This window comes from Bidens hawaiensis, unplaced genomic scaffold (genome assembly GCF_021521415.1).
Source record: "Bidens hawaiensis isolate Kalapana, Puna unplaced genomic scaffold, B.hawaiensis_p1.1 tig00001299_1, whole genome shotgun sequence".
NCBI lineage: Eukaryota > Viridiplantae > Streptophyta > Magnoliopsida > Asterales > Asteraceae > Bidens > Bidens hawaiensis.
This window is the reverse complement of record NW_027491074.1, coordinates 3,539,654-3,557,881: the sequence shown is the minus strand read 5'-3', so window position 1 is coordinate 3,557,881 and position 18,228 is coordinate 3,539,654. Positions and strand designations below refer to the sequence as shown.

The following is an 18,228-nucleotide window of genomic DNA, read 5'->3' as shown; positions in this document are numbered from 1 at the left end:
CCTAGTTTTAACAAAGAAGATGGATGGGGTTTATTAATTGGACTAAAATCGTTAAAAAATGAACCTTTAATGACTAAAATTGTTAAGGGTTTGAAAATTGGACCAAAATAGTTAAAACAAACAAACCACAAGGACTAAAATGGCGGTTCTCTCTTTTATTTATATAAACATTAAGCATTGAAAGTAATTATTAATAAATAACAAATCATCTACTATAAAAAAGAATAAATAATAAAAAATAAATTAAACTCATCAAAGAAAAAACAAAAAGTTTTAAATCAATTATATTAAATAGTATAGAAAAAAATATAAATTATTAATATATTTTGAAGACATCTCTTTCACTCTATTATACTCTGACACATAGCCCTACTTTTTTACAAATGTTAACTTTTTTAATTTTCACCTTTAATTGCATCTTCTTCTATCTCTTACTTTCACCAGCCAACTCCGGCACTTCCACGGGTCACCTGAAATTTTGAAGAAACCCAAGTTCAATCTTTCCCTTTCATCTTACATTCTCACTAGCTTCACAGGCGTCGGTGCCAAAATTATACAGGGGTCGATCGGAATTTTAACATATATATATCACTAAAAATTTTTTTTCTCACAAGGGTCGGTGATGTGCTAAAAGTAGTCTAATAAAAACACGCTAATCTAGACACTAAGTAATAAATTCTAGACTCTTGACTTAACTAAAACTACTAATCGACAAGTGAACCGATCGACTATAGTGCAGCTAAGTAAGTCCGGATATTGAACCCACATGACTCTTTAAATTGCGTCAACTAGCTAATTAGACTCAACTAATACTGACACGACTATTTGTTTGTTTAAAGGGGGGCATTTAAAATACTAATTTAAGACTAATTAAAGAAAACAAGTAAACTAAACGAAAACACAAGTTTGAGTAAATAAGTTGATGATGAGATAACTACCTAAGCTAGAATCCCCTAAATTTCAGTTATGAATTATCCGGGAAAATATTAAGTTATGGACTGGAATCGTAAAATATACACTTAAGAGAAAACCCGAACAGGACCCCTGACCCTTCTCAAGAGACACATATGAGTTTCTAATAAGTTTTAACACACACCAGTATTACAAATCAAGTTTCCTTACGGTCACCTAATTATTTATGACTTAGTTCCTTTATACGAAATCTTACCTTACAGCGCGGAAATCAAAGGCAGCTTAATATATTTAATTGATTTAATAGACAATAATTAAATAATCAAACATAGACAGACTCCTTACGAAGAACTAAATCTAGCAAGATCAAATAATAAAGATCTATCAATAACCTAGCACCTTACATATTTAGGTTAGCAGTACACTTAAGTTTATTTAATTAATAATTATTATTTCTACGATCTTAATGCATATCAATCATAAAATAGTCAAAAACACAAAGTAGATGACCTAATAGCAACCTATCATAATGACAAACAATACTCTAGGCAACTATGGAATAATAACAATTAATCAAACGATCCTAAATATCCATATACATCAATTTAATATGATTAAACCTTTTACTAAATCATAAAAACCATAACGATAAATAAATCTCAAGTCAAAACACAACGTCAAAATAGGTTCATCAAAAGCCTAGGTAGTCTATAATGTTTAGCCTAACATCATAAATTCAAGCAAAACAATAAGAAAGGAATTCATGGCAAAAATAAATAAGAACGGAAGATTAAAGGCGATAAAACCAATGGTCTTCGTCCTTGGATGATAAGCACACTACCGTATGATTCCAAGCCTTCAAAACCTCCAAAAGATCACCTCTTGAGCTCCAAATTTTGTCTATGGCTTTCAGGTTATTTAGGTTATGATTAGGGTTAAGTTTATGGGTGTTTATATAGACTTTCAAGACCTATAAACTTAAAATTAGTAGAAGATTCTGGAAATCTAAGCCCATAAATTTAATATTTGTAGAAGATTCTATAAAAATGAGCCCGTAGACTTAATATTTGTAGAAGATTATAGAAAACTGAGCCCAAAGTGCCGTGTGACATTTGAGCCAAAACAAGGTACACCTCAGTACGTATTTACCGATTAAGCAAATAAATGCCTTTTGCGTAACAAACGAACGATTAACCGAACGGGTCGGGTTATGACCCAGATATCTCGGGGGGCCATCTATAAGTGATATACGATATATACAAGCTAAAATGTTAGAAATATGGTCTTAGTTTGATAGCAAACAAGTTAAACGAAAACATGTTCGTTTAACTCCCCGCTATAGATTTAAACGCAAAAGATAGTTACAAACCAAGCATTGTATCATCCGTTAAGCCAAAAAAGACTTACCAAACACTTATTTGAAATGTTTTAAGTGATCTGTGAAAATATTTTTGATTTTTACAAACATATAGTATGCTTTTATAATTTTACACAAAACTAGCCGAAAAACACTTGTTTTCGCGATGTTTAACGCACCCGATACGTTTTTCGCGCCAAAAACCGAACCCTAACTAAATTTGGACCGGGCTTTTCGTATTTGGGCTTGAGAAATCAGAAACTTGGGCCAAAATGGGTCCAAAGTGGGCCCATGATGGTCCGATCGCAGCAACAGCCCCCCCTTTTTATTCTTTCACATTTAAACTAGATACAAGATATTTTCAACATTATTTCTTGAAAATGTTGGACATAAACTTCTTCTCCAGCCAAAAACAGCAAGAAAACCAAAGGTAAGAGCTTAAATAAGTAGCTTTTGAACTTGTTTAAACTTGTTTAATACCATAAAAACATGTCTTGGTTACTAAAAATCATTCCTAACCGTGTAAAAATCCTAAAAATGGTCCATAAACATGTTTTGATCATTCACATGGTAAGGAACCTGTTTTGATAGTTTTTTTGGCCATAAACATGGATTAAAGGGTTGAAACGACGTTTTTACGGTTCAAAAGTTCATTTTTGTGCACTAGTCGAAACCCTAACTTAAGGGCTGTTATGTTGATGAAATATTGCTTGGTTTGTGATATAGGACTTGTACCTAGCCTTCTTAGAAGCACAAGAACCTTAAAACTTGATTAAAAGGTCGGAAACGAGCCAAACCCGCTAAGGTAATGCCGAAACACTCGCTTACGGGCTATTTAGGTTAAGGTTGTGATGTGCATATTTTTAGGACTTGAAATTTTTCAGGGACATCAGGGACCATGTCAATAAGTCCCTGTTCAAATTTGGTAATTTTTCGACCATCCGAGAATATTTGGCGAATTTATTACCGAATTGGGACGTTTATTTGGGAAAAATAGCTAAAATACTTCAAAAATTATGAAATTTTTCTGGGAACTCAGATTTGATGTATTTTGATCACATATGAATTTTGGGATCATTTGGAGAAGTTTAAAGGTGTTTTGTTTATTTGCGTTCATGTGAGTTTTTACAGTTGAATTTGGGCCGAAAAGAATATTGCACGAGCTTTTTACCTTCTGGAATTGATACAGGTTGTTTTGGGACATGATTTGAGTATTCAGGAATTTTTGTGGAATTTTTGGAAATTGTTTGGGGTAAACAGACGATTTTCAGGCGAAATATAGCTGATAAAATGAATTTTTATAAATTAATAAATCAGTAAATAAATTCCAGAAATATTTTTATAAATATCTACATATTTTAATGGATAAGTGGTTAAATTTTCATAATTTAATGATTAACGGTTAATTAATTATACTAATTTGAATATTAAACAAATTCAGTTTTTATAATAACCGGCAAGTTCGCGACTAGTGAACCTGCGGGAAAATCAAAACACCAAGAGTGATCAAAAATCATATGTTTGGACTAATTAAGTGAAATGAACCTTTCTATGAGAAACCTGGACAATCCGGGTGGATTGTGCGCGTTTCTTCTCAAATCAAACTGAATAAGCGGAATCGGGCCCCGTGGCTAATCCGGGACCCTAGTATGTGATCTTTCTTTATAACTTAATCATGTTATTAACCAATACATTTACCCAAGCTTATTTTCCCATAACTGTTTTCTGAACGCGTAAACGAACAACTTGGCCCAGCTGGGAAAACAGGAATCTGAGCCAAGTTCAGTTTTAAGTATTAGACATTGAACAACATCACAACCTAAGCCTATTGCCACTTTCTGGGCGTTCCAACTACACCCAGATTAGTTATACAGCCCAGATTAGTATTGAGATTATAATAATATTAAAATATTAATATTATTATAATATTGATTATATGAACTACTGATAGCGGACCGAACAAACCACGAACTGATACAGTACTGATTATCTACTAAACCGTGAGTTTCATGACCCCACTTTTAAACTGTTTTACGAGATCTTGGGGTGAAAAGCATGTTTGATTATATCTATATACTTATCTGAAACATGTGATGATGTGAATTATCTAAGTGCTAACACACGAAAGTCCCACGATCACAGTGATTAACTTCGAGCCGGTGGCTTGTGAATAGTACTATTGGTTTGACAAACCCAAACGGAGCCGGCACGGTTTGCCGAGACACAAAACCGTTTGCACATGACCATAATTATACAAACACGCTATGTAGTGTTAGACATAGCTACCGGGGCATGTTGTGGGCGGAAAGGGGCCACGGTGGTTGATTGAGCGTGGGAAATGGAGGCACGCAGCACGAACAGTCCAGGCTTCACTGTAGCTTAGCATAATTACATCACATACATCATTTACATACATACATACATACTTATTTCATGATTACAAGTGTTGACTTGTGAATACTCATTACTGATCTCTTGAAACTCGTGAAACTCACCAACTCTAGTAGTTGACCCGTTTTAAACTGCTTTTCAGGTGTACCTAAATCGGAGTAATTTGGTGATCTGTTACTTGCCTGAAGTGTGTGGTCGATGCTATGTGAATAGAAGCAAGGGTGTTAGTAGTAAGAACGTTTAGTTAACGAACTAGTTTTGTTTGTATCGCCTAGACTGTAAAACAGTGATAGAACGAAGAAATGTAATATATTGTAAATTAGTTTGTAATGTTTCTTTATAAACAATGTGTTGATATCAGATGTGTCTGTTACATTCCCGTTTTACGCTTTCGTATTGTGCTAGTCGGGGTGTGACATGCCGCGCGACGGCCTTCTCCCATTTTACTTGTTTTCTCTTGTTTTTCGCCCTCTTTAACCACGAACAAGTCCCGAGACCTAGATTATTCAAATATGTTAGTAATATACAAATCCTAACAAAAACCGAACATAAACTAATAAAATATTATATAAAATATACAAGGGATTTATGAATATTAAGCATTATATCAGTCGCCTGACCCCCATACAAGCATAGTAGGTCCGCCTCTGATAAGGATGCGGTCGGGCCTTGCCTTGCTGTGACCAGCCTCTTGCCGTCTATGGCTGCTACAGGGATCGCATATTAAAGGCTATGATGATAGTTATTTGGCACTCCTTATCACCATAACTCAGTGATGACGAGCTTAGCTTTGTCTGAGGGTTGGTGGTGCATTTGTACGTGTTTTGCTTTTTAACGTGTTTGCTTGATTTTTCTTTTTGGGCATTGCTCATATTTTAATCTATCGTTGCATTAGATTTGTGGTTTTGTGAAAACTTTTTAGGAGCACACATTTTGTTACACAGGTGTTGTGCAGAACTGCATATTGTGGATGATTCTAGTTAACCAAATTGAATACCATGTTATGAGCACAAATATTGCATTTTGTGAATGCTAGCTAGAAACATTTTATAATTTTAGGGGGCATAAGTCATGTTCATATCCGGACTAAGCGATATTATTAAGTTATTTGAAAAAAACATGCATCACAATGGTGTGTTGTATGCGTTGTAGACTTGCAAGATTTGATTACGAACACCTACAAGTGTTGGCGAACTTTACTTAATGGCAACTGATAGTATCAACAACTGCCAATTTAATACCTGCGTCAGAAAGCGCGGGTAAACCCACTAGTTATAAGTTAATTAATGGGCCAACCTTCTTTTAATTACTTTTCAAAAATCCTGACATCTTTTTTTTAGTTAGTAATTTAGGATTTATTTAACATTCAAATAAGAAATATTTTCAAAATTCCAGACTATCTTTTTTTTTAATTAGTAATTTAGGATTTATTTAATAGGGTTAGGTTCAAATAAGAAGTTTGATTTTCCTACGAAGGCTAGGAAGAAGGATATTTTAGTCTTAACACTTTAATATCAAAATCCACTTATTTTAATCTCAAAACCCACTTAAATTAATTTTCAAAAACCCACTTACATAAAACCCACTTACATCTTCACTCATCTTCTACAACCACCACCACTCCACCGCCCACCGCCACCACAACCGTCACCCACCGCCGCCACCTTACCGGAAAAGTCTATGAAAATTTCGTCGGAAAATTTCACTGGAAAAGTCGTCGGAAAGTCACCGGAAAACAATCCTCGAGAAATTTCACCGGAAAAATCGCCGAAAAAAACACTATGAAAAACACAATTTAAAAAACACAATGTAAAAAACACAATAGAAAAAAACACTATGAAAAAAAAACACAATGATAAAAACACAATAAAAAACATAATTATATGGCACAATGTAAAAAACACAATAGAAAAAAACACAATGATAAACATAATTGTATAACACAATTTTGTAAAACACAATTTTGGTAAAACACAATACGTAAAAAACCCACTAATTTTTTTTAATTTTTATATAACAATATGGTACTCATATAAAAGATAAAAAGACACTCGTTATTATGGTGAATTTGTTTTTCAATAAAAACGTCGTAAAAAAAGTTATTGACGTTTTAAAATGCTGGGGGAATTTTGCATGTGCCTTGCATGTGGAGAGAGAAAGTTGTGTTATTCCTTTTATACCTTTCCCCTTATTTTCACACATGATTTCCACCTAAACTAATCTCAACCGTCCATGTTCAAAATCAATGGAGAAGATTACTTCCTATCCTTCCTACAAAAACTATACTTCGGTAGCGTTTGGTACGCAGGAATAACAATAGGAATGGAATGATTCATTACGTAGGAATGAAAAAGTGGTGTTTGGTTGCTCAATGGAATGGAATCATCCATTACACATGGAATCTCATTCCATCAAATCTATTCCTTCCCACCCCCCTTCTTTTTTTTCATTCTATTCCTCCTTCACCATACTTTCTCAACAACACCATCACCTAACAACCACCACCACCACCACCACCACCATCGGCACCACCACCAACTCCTTCGACACCACCATCGCCACCGCCACCACCATTTTCGTCGCCGGAGCTACCACCGTTGCCATTTTAGGTTTTTTTTTTTGGGTTTAAAAACTATTCACTTTTTTTAGATAGAAGTGTTTTTATTATTTCTATTTCATTTCTACAATTTTTTTTAGATACCAAACAATAAAAATTAATAAATGATTTCATTCCTATAGGTTAACCAAACAAGGAAAATGAATGGTAATGATCCATTTCATTCCCTTGTCCATTCCATTCCTTCTTCCATTCTATTCCCCCTTCATTCCATTACCTCTAACCAAACATACCCTTCTTATTATAACCTAACCCGTATTTAACATTCAAATTAGAAATATTTAGAAACTATATACCATATAAAACCAACGTCCTTCACTCCTACTTCTCATTCATGGTGAGAAAGGATTAAAAACGATTCCTTCTTTCAGAATAATATTATGACTGGAAATTGTTCTCAATAGAAAGATCAATAGAAAGGGATGAATATTTACTTTTAGCACATGGATTTTTAAATTTATTAAACTTAATTTCTTCATTAATCGATTTACAACTATTATCAATTTTCATGATATTAGTTGTGAATATCGTTCACACAACAACTGTTGCAGAGGTTACAACCCACTAAAGCAGAAACCAACTTTAAAGCAAGAATCAACAACCCTTGATGCACAACTTTACCCACAATGCAAACAACGGTTATCTCAACTGTAGCACTTCTGGACAACTTTTGATTCATGTAGTACAATTATTCAATGCATCTTACAAGTCCACATGTGTTTAGGGTTTGAATGCTATATCTGTTTTGGTTAAATCATGAGCTTTTATTGTTATTTTAGTTATAATTTAGTTTATTCTTACTCGCTCTTTTTACGGACAACTTATTATTGAGAATAAAAGCATAATAAAAGCACCAATCTGGCCAACATCAACAATGATTACACAAACCAAAATGTTCAAGATTAAATGATACAACAAGATGCAAATTGCACACATCTACCACCACCAACTATAACTCTCATTAGTGACGGCCTAATTCCGTCGCCATACAGCCAAAATCCAGAATTTCGCGCGACCTTTATTTTTATTTCCGACGCACAGGAAAACCGACTTATTACTTACTTTTTCTTGAATAAGTAATGTGTGACCATCCATTCTTCTCCATCATTGTACCCAAATAATTCTGCAACTGACATAAAAAATGTTCTCCAATATACAGTCCATTTGACTGCTGAATCTTTCCCATACGTTGACTCCATTATTGGCCTTACTGCCTTTATGTTCTTATCCATTCTCTTTAACCACTCTTCACTACAGATGCAACAAAGAACGCACACAAAAGAATAATAATAATAACTATATAAAAAGGTTGACAAGTTTGAAAACAGCTACGATTATAGTTTACCTCGTTTGTGCATAATGTTTTCCATTCACAAGCCAGTGGTTGACCACCGAAACGTCATCCTGCCATAAAAGAGAGGTTGGTTGACCATCTGTAAATATTTTATTCTCATTTTTTTAAATTTTTATAAAATACTTAACTTGAGGTTAAATATGGGTTATTAATCCATTAATTTATTTATTATACAGAATATACTCACCTGAAAATAAAGGAGAAGATTTGATGAAGGCATTGTACCTCCACTAAAAAAGTACCTGGTTATCCAATCATCTTCATTGACATCCTATATGAGTACCAAAGTTCCATTAGCATAATATAATAGATTCACCTCCTGTTAATAAAATTATGGCCATTTCATTCATAGATCCTAAAAAAGAAATTCAATTAAAAATATACTCATTTAAAATTTCATATGTGTCAGTTTCTATAACAAAATACAAAACATGATGATTATACCCTTCTCCTTCTCCTTCTCCTTCTCCTTACACTTTAAACTCTCATAACCTTAATCCTTACATAAATCAAGGGTATGAATGCCATAAGTATAAAAATGGGTATATTTGATGTTATAATACACTAAACAGCATGATTCATGTCCCCTTAACAGAATTATGGCGATTTTATATACACCCGTGAAAACGTGCATAATATCATATTTACTAAAACAAACATAAAAAATCAATATCAAATACACACGTTCAAAACATTTAAAATTTTCATATTTACCAGTTTCTATAACAAAATTAAAAATATGACCGTATACCCTTCTCATTCTCCTTGCATTTTAAACTTACATAACCTAAATCCTCATGTAAGGAAAGGGTAAAAATGCCATAAATATGAAAATGGGTATATTTGATGTTACAATAAATAAAAGAAGAAAAAAGAAAAACAATATTCATGTCCCCATTAATTAAAATATGCCAATTTCATATATACGGTTAAAAACTTGCATAATATCATATTTACTCAAGCAAAGGATTCAATATCAAATATACCTATTCAAAACATTTAAAATTTTATATTCACCAGAATCTATAAAAAAAATTCAAAATAGGACGATTATGACCTTCTCTTCTCTTTACACTTTAAACTCACGTAATCTAGATCCTTAGGTAAGCAGAGGGTATAAATGTCGTTAACATGAAAATGGATATATCTGAAATTAGAGTTAATTACCAATATGGTCCTTTTGGTTTGGTTCCAGCCACAATAAACCAATGGAAAGGGTATTTTAGTTATTTGCATAAAACTAACAGAACATATAACAGAAGTTAGTGTAAGGCCCCAGACTCTTAACTTTTGAAGCTTAGACCAAATAGGTGTGACCTTAGCCAAACCACACGGACCATTTGTCATTAACTCTTAATATTATGATTTTTGGTTAGATAAATGTGACACTATTCCTGTTACGAAAAATAAGTAAATATACATACCTCAAAATGGTAAGCATACGTTTTATGGCAAAAGTAATGAACAAATAAAAAACCGTCCGTTTTCATCCACTTGGATATCTTCTTGAGAAGATCTTTGTAGTTTTTCATATGCTACAATAATCAAGAAATCGAAGAATGTTAAAAATAAGCATGATAATTTACAATTTTCATGAAATGTTTAACTCATTGCTTATACCTCAAACATTTCGATGGAAAATATTCGGTCATATGATCCTTCCATTTCAAATGTGCTAATATCTGCAACTATTATCTCCACATTCCCTAGACCAAGTTTCCTGTATATAAAAACACAATTTTGTTACATCTGTATTACATGTAAAATAAAATAGGATTAATGTACAAGTAGACCATTTTTAAGTATTTTTAGGTTTTGATCAATGTCACATAACTATAAAAACAGTTTTCGAGGCCACCAAGTATCAATTTGGTTTCCTCTGTTGAATAAATCATAACTAACAGAACATTTAAAGCTTTTACCACATCTAGAGTTGTAAAATGACAAAAATGGTCTTGAAATTAATCAAAATAATTAACTCTAGATAGATAGACGAAACAATTTTGAGTAGGTTCAAGGGCATTTTTGTCATTTTTCAATATTCAGCCAGAATCCACCTAACCAGAACCAGATTGATACTTGGGTTGCCTGTAATGTTGCCAGTTTCGTGAAACTTTTGATACTTTGGTGGCCTATAGCTAAAAAACGCAGTCATATTCCTAAGTGTATTTTTAACGCATAAAACCTCCTAAAATCATTTAATTCAAAAGAAACAGATTAATATTGAAACTTTGAAATAATTAAGTTATTTGTAGTCGTGTCTGACATATTGATTATTTATAAAAAACATCAGTCACTTGGTCACCTCTAAATAACTATTATTTGCTTTTCAAGTCGATTATACAAATTAAATAAAACTCCTTTTGAGGGCTTACTCGCATTGCTCTTCGATATGCGCTTTTTGTGTAACCGAATTGCAAATTCCGGTAAGTTTGCAATTATTATACTTTAGTGCAATGTATAAAGTTAAAGATCCCCAACCGCATCCAACATCAAGAACCGTGTGCCCGTCTTGCAGTTGAGATTTCTCACAGTAACTTTGTAGCATTGCAACCTCAGCATCCTCTAATGTGCTTGATTTGTCCTTGAAGTAACAACAGCTGCAATATATAATTAATGTAATATATCAATAGTTTTTTGTATTTGATGAACCTGCCAATAATCACATTCATCAAACATATGAACCAAATACAACACGAATATTCGCGGGTTGACACGAACATGACCTGTTTAACCCATATTTTTTTTTCTAATTTTTTTCGCGTATTAATTACCGTTTTGGAACAAGAAATACAAATGCACATAAAACAATTGCATTTAATAATAGTATTATATCAAATTCTCAAAAAAGTTTTTTGAATTTTGGCATAGAATGCCAACCAGTTAAATTTATTACACAAAACACATTTAACAAAAAACAAAGAGCCACACGCGAACCCACTAGGTTGACATGAACATGACCCGTTTAACTAAACGTGTTCACGGATCCGACCCGAACTGCTTATACTAAACCTAAACCCGCGAATTTTGTGTTAGGTTCGTGTCGTGTCAAATATCCACCCCTAACCTACACAACTAATTTCTTCTTTCTATTCTTGAAGCTTGAAAAATAACTAACATTTCAAACTAACCGTATTTTGCGCGGGACGCGGGGGGTGGGGGGGGTGGGGGGAGGGGGGGGGGGACTTTATACATCAACAAAAAAAAAACACTTTGGTTGACTTTTTGACTCCTTTGACCCGCTCAAGACTTTTTTATTCTAGCTAATATTTGGAGGGAAAAACTTTTAACTTTACCTAATTAACAAAAAAGGTAACCGTAATTGACCTATTTATCCATTATTATTATTATTATTATTATTATTATTATTATTATTATTATTTTTAACTTGGGATTGATATGCAAAATGATAAGAATGTTAGTAACCTAAGCAACCTATATTTGAAATTCTTGCCAAGCACAAGGTTGAAAAAAGAAGTAGGCAGCTCATAATGTTGAGCTTTCGCGTCTTCTGTCTTGACAGCAATCGGCATTTCTTTCAACGCTGCACAACAACATATTATTTCATAAATAAATATATAAGAATCGCATGAGCGTCCATAGTTGCAATTCATAACAATGTTATTTCATAAAAGATAAATATGGATCATTATATCTAGTGTTTGAGTGTAGTGAAATTGATATTGTTATTAGGGGTCGATTTATCATTTTCAGATAAGTCATTTTTAGATAAGTCACCTGTAAATCTTTAAATAATGCACATATTCAAAAAGATGAAATAATTGCTTATTTAATTATGACTTAAGATTATGACTTGAGACAAGAAGACAATTATAAAAACAGAGTAATTTCACATCACATACACATTCAAATGCGACACCAAACAGTCAAACACTCCCTAAATTTATAAATCTTTAACCACCAAATGTTCAACTAACATTAAAGATTAAGTCCATCTTATCTACTTTCCAATTCTTCACATTTCGAATAGGGTGATGCAAACTAGGAGTGCTAAACAGGTCATGTTATCTGAGTTCGCAGATTGAGACCGAACTTGAAAATCATTTTAGACATGAACACAACATGGATTTTCATGAGCTGACACGAACACGCCCTATTTAACCAGAATTATCATTACTGTTCCTATCATTATTATTTGCATATCAATACTCGATCCCAACAAAAAATACAAATGCCAATCATTTGCATATAAAACAATTACATTTAAATTAATAAAACGTTGACGCCGTCGATCTCTCTTTTAACCTCTAAATTTTGCCATAAAATGCCAATCATTTAAGTTATGACATAAAAACCTTCTTTTAAAAAATTAACGGATCGCTTGCAAACACACCACGTGAAGCTCAACGGCTCTACCCAACCTGTTTAGCTAAATGTGTTCACAGATTTTACCTAAAATTGACCCAAACCTGTCTAAACCCAAATCCACAAATTTCATATAAGCTTCGTGTCAGTGTGACATATTCAAATGCTTTATTATATTATTCTTATTATTGTTATTATTACAACAAAAAAAACATTATATACAAATATATATAAAACAATTAAGTTTAAATTAAAAAAACTGATGTAAATTTCTCTTTTAACTATTAAATTTTGTCATATAATTTGACTCATTGGGTTTGGATCAAATGCATATGACTTTTATCGTGAGAACTAGACAAATAATTAGAGTAATTATTAATAACTCTATAACTTTTGAACTTATTATTACACTATTTTTATTTTTTATAATATAATGACTCTAGTTTAAAATGTAATTACTCTAGTAATTTGTATGTTTAGTATGTTAATTTTATTTATCCCGATCCCACGCCTCGATTCATATTAACTGAGAACTGAAAAACATATTTTTTTATAAAACAATTGAAAGATTAACCGGTCAACCAGAAACCAACCCATTTAGCTAGAACCAAACTAGATTCATACAATTATTTTCACAAACTAATGAAAAAAGCTGAAACCAACCAAAACAAGCCAAGAAAATTCAAAAGAATCAAGAAGTAGAGTATAAAGGAAGTAGACAAGTGGAGAATAATATCATACAATGCACGAAGTCCAGAAGATGTTGAAGCTGTTGGTGAGTGGTGGGTTTGAAGCAGGAGCGGAGGCGGGCGGCGAGGAGGAGGCGAGTGAGGCGGCGGATGACGGCATCTGGAAGGAGATTGCGTTCCAGTGACGTCAGCATGAGCTTCGCTGTGGCATTGTACGGTGCTTGCAGTAAGTTACTCATTGTATTGTTGTAAGAAGATATGAAGATTGAAGAAGATAAGACTCACTCGACAGTAGTTTTGCTTTATAATAAAGTCGACCAAGGCGGTTGAGAGTAACGGTATTACATTGTACCACGTAGTAGGATTCATTCAGCACTGATATTGACGGTAACTACACTTTATGAAATTGATAAAACCACTGTTTATTCACTTTAATTTCAGTACGAGATTGCTATACCTTTTTTAATTTTAGAAATTTAATTTCTTACGTGATAACCGGTAAAGACTGGCCAATGAGGTTAGGCCGGGCGAGTTTGCATCATAGGTCTAAAAGAGTTAAGGTTGAAGCAGGTAGATATAGAAAAAGTTAATTTGGTTCGTGTCAGGCGGGAGGGGTTTGAGTCGAAAGGGATCAACTCAAGACGGATTTTGGGTTAGAACATTGTCAGGTCGGAACGGGTTGTGAGCCAACACATGTTTAATGCAGCGTTACGCGTGCACCGACACCAGTTATGTCCAATGTCACATTACGAGCATAATAACATCCAGTTACATGTGTAAACTTGTGAGGTCACGTGTGTGATGACAGCCTGACACTGTGACACCGCTTATAAGTTCGATGCCGTGTTTACATGTGTACCCCACCGCATTGTGGGGGTACCTTGCTAGTATAAAAAAAGTATAAAGTCATCAAAAGAAGTATTTTATAAAACTTATTATAAACGTGTGGATAAACATATACATGTGAATGGATGAAAATTTTCAACACCAATTATTTATGTTGTCTCTTAAATAATAGTTCTAATAGTGTATATCTATCTACCTTATGTAACAAAAGAAAAATGCACATCAACAAAAGTTAGTGATTTATCTATTTCCTTTTCTTTTGTTTCTTTGTTTTCTTAAAGTTCAAAGATTACTTTAATAATCTTGTTATAATTAAGGGTAATATTATAGCACGTTATCTGTACGAGTAGCTTATATCTTAATCAAGAAGGTCAACTAAACTAAAAGACATCAAGGTAAACACATCGTTAATAAGGATTAATAATTTAAATTGAAAAAATAATTATCATAATAAACAAAAAAAATAATAAAGTATAAAAGACATCTAATTATTTACTAATAAGTTCATTCTTATTATTGTGTTTACTAATTTTTCATCTTATCTGATAACCTGTTGTTTGTATTTCATTAGTTAGGTAGTAAGTAGATAGACGGGTTAGTACTTTTATGTTATTAACTACAATATATATATATATATAGGGCAAGGATCGTAAGAGAACCCTTAGCAAATTGAGAACTTTGAGAACCATTTTGGACCACTAAAAAAAACCTCTAAAAAATATTTAAAAAATTATAAAACAAAAAAAAAAACAAAAATTTTAAAAAAGTAAAAAAAACCAAAATTCTTATATATCTTTCCAGTTTCATTAAAAAAACCGATTTTTTTTTAATTCGTATTATACCTTTACACATATGTATACTTTCATTTAATCTCTAGTTACGTAATGTACACATATGTACATTATCATTTACCTTAAAATTATACGTATGTGTATAGAAAAAAAACATATGCGTACATATATTTACATATTATACATATATGTATAATTTAGCTAAACCAAATTTTCTTTTTCGTTTTTTTAATTCATATTATACCTATACACATATGTATACTTTCATTTAATCTCTAGTTACGTAATGTACAAATATGTACATTATCATTTACCTTAAATTATACATATGTGTATAGAAAAAAACATATATGTACATATTATACATATATGTATAATTTAGCTAAACCGAGAAATTTTTTTTTCGTGTTTTTTTTAAAAACCGGATGATAAATAAGAACTTTTGTTTTTTTATTTTTGTGTTTTTTATTTTTGGGTTTTGTGTGATCCAAAATGGTTCTCATATTTATCAATTCCCAAAAAGTTCTCACATGATCCTGATCATATATATATATATATATATATATATATATATATATATATATATATAATATTGGGGAGAGATATTTTGAGAACCATGATGAGTTTTAAGAATTTAAGAACTCTATTTTAGGTCACACATTTAATTAAATGGATTGGAATATATGGTTGATATTAAATATGGCAAAAAAGTCAAATTAAGAGAGATATTAAAGATGTAAGTGGTTATACTCACTTTTACGTTCGTTACACATTTGTTAAAAGTCGATTCGGTGTGTAAAAAATTATGTAATTTTTTTACTTGTATGTAACCTACATATATTACGCATGTGTAAAAAAATTATTACACCGAGTTCTTTCGAGTTCTTAAAACTCAAAGGGGTTCTCATTTGATGATGAAAGGGTTTTATAAATAAATGATATGTTATAACCCGTTTAAAAGCTATCTGCATTTGGTGACCCATGACCCGCTTATGTTTTTTACTATAAAATTGTTTATTAATTATAAATAATATATTCTTTTAAAAAAAATTGAATATTAAATTTTAGTGTATCCCTATTTTCTAGGATTTTCATATCAAATAATTGATAAGATTAATTTTTAATTTAATGAGATGTTATAACCCGTTTAAGAGCTATTTGGTTTTGGTAAGACCCATACCCATGAATTTGGGTTAAATCAATGAGAGACCTTCATTTAAAAATAAAGCAATCTGGTGGCTTCCATAAAAAGGGGGAGCGACCACATTGCGACACGTAGGATTTTACGGGTTTCGTTTATATATATATATATATATATATATATATATATATATATATATATATATATATATATATATATATATATATATATGGGTGGGTTCTAGTGAAAACTCCTTTTAAAGAGAAAACTTAAAAACTACTAAAAACTTCTAAAAAACTATTTTTAACTTTTTTTAAATTTTTTTTTGAAGTTTCTTTTTTTTTTCCATTATTCTTATATGTTGTTATTGGTTCAAAAAAAAAAAAAAAAACTTGTCGGTAACCTCGTCGGTATAGTGTGCATGTGTAATAGTGTGCATTGCATATATGCAAAAGCGTTTGTATTGCATAGAATACAACATTATTGCACATATTTGATACACACTATTGTATATATGCAATATAAGACTAATACACACACCGAATACACATTAGTACGTATGTGTAATACAACATTAACGCACATGTGCACCACAAGACTTTTATTTTATTATTTTTTTCCATATAATACAATACTACTACACATATACAATACACAAATATTGAATATATGCAATAAAACACTATTAAACTAAAAAATACATAGTAATACACATGTGTAATACAACGGTATCACACAGTAATACGTATGTGCATTACAGCGGTTTTTTTTTTTTTATTTTTATTTTTTTTTCATATTTTTCGAGTGAAATATAAGAAAATATAAGAATAATGGCTAAAATAGAATTTTGAAAATATTTTTTTATTTTTAATTAAAAATAATTCTTTAGGAGTTTTTAAGTTTTCTCTCTAAAGATGAGTTTTTTCTTGATCCTCTCCCTATATATATATATATATAGGGGAGATTTCAATTAAGAACCCATTTGAGTTTTAAGAACTCGAAAGAACTTAGTGTAATGATTTTTTTTTCGAATTTTTTCACATGTGTAATATATGTAAGTTATATATACGTAAAAAAATTACACAATTTTTTACGCACCGAGTCGAATTTTTACACATGTGTAACGGACACTAAAAGTTAGTGTAACCACTTACATATTTATTCTCTCTCATACTTTGACTTTTTTGCCAGATTTAATCTCAACCACATATTCTAATCCATTTAATTAAATATGTGGCCTAGAATTAAAGTTCTTAAGTTCTTAAAACTCACAATGGTTCTCAAAATATCTCTCCCCTATATATATATATATATATATATATATATATATATATATATATGATTAGGTTCATTTCAGAAGGGATTCTTATAGCGAGAAGTGCGAGAAGTGATCTCAACCATTAGATTATTAATCAATGGTTGAAAATGTATTACATTTATTGTAATTAATGAAATTTGAGAAAAAATAAAATAAATAAATAAAAGGGTAGTATAGGTAGATTAAAATAATTCATCATTTAATTTTTTTAAATTTATCCCTAAATAAAAGTCTAAAGCATTAATATTCAGACTTTATGATTTGTAAGTTACAATTTATTTATATTACTAGATCTTCTTTAGTTAGTATGGATTTATTTTTGTTTTTTTTACTAGTTCCATTTGCCATGAAATAATTGATGCATTTCGAATACCAGTTTATCAACTAATATAACCAAGTAACAAACTACGTTCTGTTTTAAATTGTTTTTTTTAATCTATGATTAATTCGTTCGTCATAATATTTCAAATTTAACCATATCTAGAA

The 18,228-nt window shown here is 31.4% G+C and overlaps 1 protein-coding gene across 1 annotated transcript; it reads right to left on the bottom strand.

Annotated features, from left to right (window-relative positions):
* Positions 1–8,163: 8,163 nt before the first annotated feature.
* On the bottom strand, positions 8,164–13,885 carry LOC143570825 ((S)-coclaurine N-methyltransferase-like). Its single transcript, XM_077056374.1, has 8 exons — positions 13,699–13,885; positions 12,067–12,175; positions 11,007–11,231; positions 10,252–10,351; positions 10,056–10,166; positions 8,819–8,902; positions 8,623–8,681; positions 8,164–8,528 (listed from the first exon to the last, which is right to left on the bottom strand). Exons 1-8 carry the CDS (start codon positions 13,883–13,885, stop codon positions 8,336–8,338), a joined length of 1,068 nt encoding a protein of 355 aa, XP_076912489.1. The 3' UTR covers positions 8,164–8,335.
* Positions 13,886–18,228: the final 4,343 nt, after the last annotated feature.